The sequence below is a fragment of the Branchiostoma floridae genome, chromosome 12, assembly GCF_000003815.2.
Source record: "Branchiostoma floridae strain S238N-H82 chromosome 12, Bfl_VNyyK, whole genome shotgun sequence".
NCBI lineage: Eukaryota > Metazoa > Chordata > Leptocardii > Amphioxiformes > Branchiostomatidae > Branchiostoma > Branchiostoma floridae.
The window spans coordinates 16,269,170-16,273,977 of NC_049990.1; the positions used below are offsets into that span (position 1 = coordinate 16,269,170).

The 4,808-nt window shown below is 38.1% G+C and overlaps 1 protein-coding gene across 1 annotated transcript in view; it reads left to right on the forward strand.

Moving 5' to 3' along the window:
* The window catches only part of LOC118427061 (rab-like protein 6), a 12,013-nt gene extending 7,205 nt beyond the window's left edge, over nt 1-4,808 (forward strand). The window contains 4 exon segments of the mRNA XM_035836698.1: nt 466-472; nt 1,239-1,368; nt 2,167-2,315; nt 2,347-4,808. Of these exon segments, the coding sequence (XP_035692591.1) occupies nt 466-472; nt 1,239-1,368; nt 2,167-2,315; nt 2,347-2,949 (889 nt within the window). The 3' untranslated portion in view covers nt 2,950-4,808.

Here is a 4,808-nt window from a genome sequence, read left to right on the forward strand (position 1 = left end):
TAGTTTTGATAGTATAGTGTTCTTACTATCATGATGGTTTACATTTGGCACATGTGATCTGAGTTGTATGTATATACGCAGTATGATCCACAATCATAGCAAACTTTAACAGAGTTGTGGAATGATATCTCTTAAGTTGAAAACCCAACAGTAATGTGTTGCAGTAGGTAGAAGATTTGGGTGAATTATTCTTCATGCATGACAAAAACTTCTTTTGCTGGACAGAAATAACATTTCGAGAACGCAAACTTATTGATCACCCCTCATACATGTACATTGAATGAACTGTATTCTAAGATTTGTCCAAGTGCGGTTTTAAATGTATTTGTGCAAGATGCATCAATCCAATATTCTGCATACAAACTTTGATTTCTTTTGACCTCAGGAAAAAAGGATGTTAGGATAGTTAATTTTGTGTGTGTGGCAAAATTTCTGGTGTTCAAATCCTTACACTACTTTTCATAGGTGTTGTGTAATGCTAGTTGACCTTTATCCGTGTGGTAACCTATATCCATTGTTTTTAAAAACAGTATTTAGCGATGTCAAGTCGATGAATATCGGTTTCAAACTGCAATGTTTTGAAAATATTTCAATTTAAAACTACCGTCCATTGATGTGAACTTGATGTCCCAAAGTACCCTTTTTTTGAAACTGATATTACCCCACAGATAAAGGTGAACTAGTGTTATGTGCAGTTTCTTTGCTAAATACCATATTAAGGTACACATTGAACTTTTGAATGCCTCTTGCCTTGCTGCCTGTAGTGTTATTTCATAGCCTTTGAGTATATGTAGTTGAATAAAATGCAAGGCGACAAGGAACTGCACTTATGAATTTCAAAATGAATTTAGTAAGATAAGTGACGGAAGCAGTACGAATATCTGTATATTGATTGAATAAATTTTACTGCTGTTCAAGGAACTAGTCACTTCGTCATGTCCGCTCATTCACTGCAATTTATGATTTGTTTGTAATGCATACACGCTAAACTGCTGCATCTATTATAGAATAAACAGTATATGATGCATATCTAGACAGAACACAACGGGAAGGACCCTTTCTCTTTTTGAGAAGTGTGGTGGGTTCTTTAACATGATTTAGGTGACCTCAGGACACAAGATCTCTATTTAACGTCCTATCCGATGATGTCCAATCTGTGGGTTAGCCATTTGAATGAATGATGAAAATGATAACCCTGCTGCTTTGCCATCTGATTTGGTGTGCGTGGATCCATCAAGGCGGTGGAGGACTTCGTTCCAGATGAAGGTTTAGACAGCCGGTTTTTGGACGAACCGGAACCTTCCAAACCTGCACCGGTCTGGACTGCAGATCCAGCAAATATGGAGGACTCGGACAGTGATGTTGAAGGTAATATTTATTAGTTTATTTGTTTGTTTGTTCGTTTGAGCAATGATGAAAGTTTTTATTAGATTGTAACATCCACCCACTAGTTCTTTAGGTCTCCTCTGACATGCTGTTCTAACTCTGTGTCACTTCAGTCTTCAAGTGCCACAAAGGAGAGTATTGTATGGGGAGCTCCAGGGGTATCCTCCCTCAGAAAATGTTGAAATTCATAACTCTGACTCTCTAAAACACTATTTCTTGCATTTTGATGTGCAAATTTTGTGGAATACGGCAAAGTTACTGTCAGACAGGTCACTTGTAATGTAATAATATCCATGTTCAATCAGAATGTTCTGCTTGTCAGAGAATCTGCTCCCCAGGGTAAGGGGTGTCTTTAGGCGTCTTGCCTCAAAGGGGGTCAAATTCCTTTATTCTTTTTAGAACCGTGCATCAAAATGCAAAGATGACTGTTTCCCTATAGTCTGGAAAACATCTCCATCTAAATGTGTGGCCCTTACTTCGTCGCTTCTTTCAGAATATCTATAAAAAAGCAGCTAGTAAAATGGGGATCAAACTTCAGAATGCCTGTCAAAGCACGTTTTCAATCCTTAAGACACAACTGTACAGCTTGGGGCAAGTATGTTACGGGAATATTCAATTATGCTAAGCTATTAATAAGAGATGGACCATGTTTATGAGACAGGCCAATCTCTACAGGGTAAGATACTATGTTATGTAATGTAATGCATAATTGCAAGGAATACTCTCTTCCTATGCAATGTGAAATAAAACTTCTCTTCATTTCTCATGTTCTGACAATAGGAAACCCCATGGTGGCAGGCTTTGCAGAGGAGATTGATTCGGAGGATGAGATGCCGAATCAGGCTCCTGCAAAATTGGCGTCCACAAGTCTGGACATCGACCTTTCCAGTGACGAAGACGAACCCGTGGTCGCCAAGGACGCAGACATCGAAGACCCCCATCCTACAGCCACAGAAAACAACAGACTCCCTCAAACCCCTTTCTGACCCCTTCACTACAAAACCTCACACTGTGTCAAATGATGCAGAAGAGGTCCAAGAGACTGTCCAATCAGACGGTGATGAGGACACGAATCAACCAATCATAGCTGCCGATGTAGACATTTCCAGTGAGGATGAACAGAAGGGGCTTGATGATTGGTTAGGAGGAGGAGGAGGGGAGGGTAAAGTTGATGCGTTGGTATCAAAGGTAGATGATATCAGCTTAGATGGAGCAGAAGCTGCAGTAGAACTTAAGAAAGAGGATTTCGATTTCTTAGAGAAAGTCAGCAAGCCGTTGTCAGGACAAGAGTCGGGAGAAGGGGACAGGGAAGACATGGGCCAGAAGAAGAAGAAGAAGAAAAAGAAAGATCGCAGGAGTGATGGAGAAGATGAAGGTGAGAAGTCCCACAAGAAGAAACACAAGAAACACCGGGAGAGAGAGAAGGAGAAAGTGTCTGATGAAGGAGAAGGGAAGAAGAAAAAGAAGAAGTACAAAAAGAAGGAAGTGGACGAATTGGAAGAGTTTCTGGGGGGTGGGGTAGGTAAAGGGGGAGGGGGTGGGGAAGGGTACGAGATATTTTGATTGGTAGCCAAGAGTCATCTGAAGCATACTGTACTTAGAATAAGACATAATTTAAGAGATGATAAAAGCCAAAGTTTCTTACAATGTCCTAGTCAAATTTATGTATCACAAAGGTTTCCTCTTAATACAAGAATAGTATACACATGTTCATATATGACAGTGTACCTTATTGCAAACAAATTGTTTTGTTGCTGTAAACATATATTGGAGCACTGATTGAAAGAGAGATTTGATGCCAAACTCATTTGACAACATATCATATAATATGTATATTGTTGAATGGCATTCCTTGTATTTGATACATTTCATCCCATGGCATCCAAACTGTATGATACCCACTGAGGATCATACTATGATACCCACTGAGGATCATACAAATATACTTTATGATAGTATGTCTTGTCTTTTTTGGCAATGCCACAGGAGTGGAGGCATTTTCCCACTTCTGAGGCCAATGAAAATAAATGTCTCCAGTTAACCCACTGACCCTAGCATAGACCTGCTGACCCTAGCGGTTTAGCTTATCAATATATTTTTGCTTGCCCATGTATATCTGTATCATTACAATGTGATGTTGAAAATTCCAGTGCCTGATGTATTTCAGTTTTACATTGCTTAGATGAATTTGCTGCATTACTTTGCCCTAAATCTACTAAGAGAGAAAAATTTCTTTAACCGTCAACACACCTTTTATTTCCTGAGCCTGCCAACAGAGGAATTATACAGATATACTTTATAATGTATTTTTTGGCAATGCCTTAGGGGTGGAGACATTTTACCACTACCAATGCCTTCATTTCTGCTCAAAGTAGGATAGATTAATCACAATTGTATACTACTATCATTGTTATGTTCTTTTGCCCTACCTACATCAGTTGTATGTCTGTTAATGCCTTGATTTTTGATAATGTTTGGCTTTTAGAAATGCTTGGTATTTAATGTAGTTTTGATAGTATAGTGTTCTTACTATCATGATGGTTTACATTTGGCACATGTGATCTGAGTTGTATGTATATACGCAGTATGATCCACAATCATAGCAAACTTTAACAGAGTTGTGGAATGATATCTCTTAAGTTGAAAACCCAACAGTAATGTGTTGCAGTAGGTAGAAGATTTGGGTGAATTATTCTTCATGCATGACAAAAACTTCTTTTGCTGGACAGAAATAACATTTCGAGAACGCAAACTTATTGATCACCCCTCATACATGTACATTGAATGAACTGTATTCTAAGATTTGTCCAAGTGCGGTTTTAAATGTATTTGTGCAAGATGCATCAATCCAATATTCTGCATACAAACTTTGATTTCTTTTGACCTCAGGAAAAAAGGATGTTAGGATAGTTAATTTTGTGTGTGTGGCAAAATTTCTGGTGTTCAAATCCTTACACTACTTTTCATAGGTGTTGTGTAATGCTAGTTGACCTTTATCCGTGTGGTAACCTATATCCATTGTTTTTAAAAACAGTATTTAGCGATGTCAAGTCGATGAATATCGGTTTCAAACTGCAATGTTTTGAAAATATTTCAATTTAAAACTACCGTCCATTGATGTGAACTTGATGTCCCAAAGTACCCTTTTTTTGAAACTGATATTACCCCACAGATAAAGGTGAACTAGTGTTATGTGCAGTTTCTTTGCTAAATACCATATTAAGGTACACATTGAACTTTTGAATGCCTCTTGCCTTGCTGCCTGTAGTGTTATTTCATAGCCTTTGAGTATATGTAGTTGAATAAAATGCAAGGCGACAAGGAACTGCACTTATGAATTTCAAAATGAATTTAGTAAGATAAGTGACGGAAGCAGTACGAATATCTGTATATTGATTGAATAAATTTTACTGCTGTTCAAG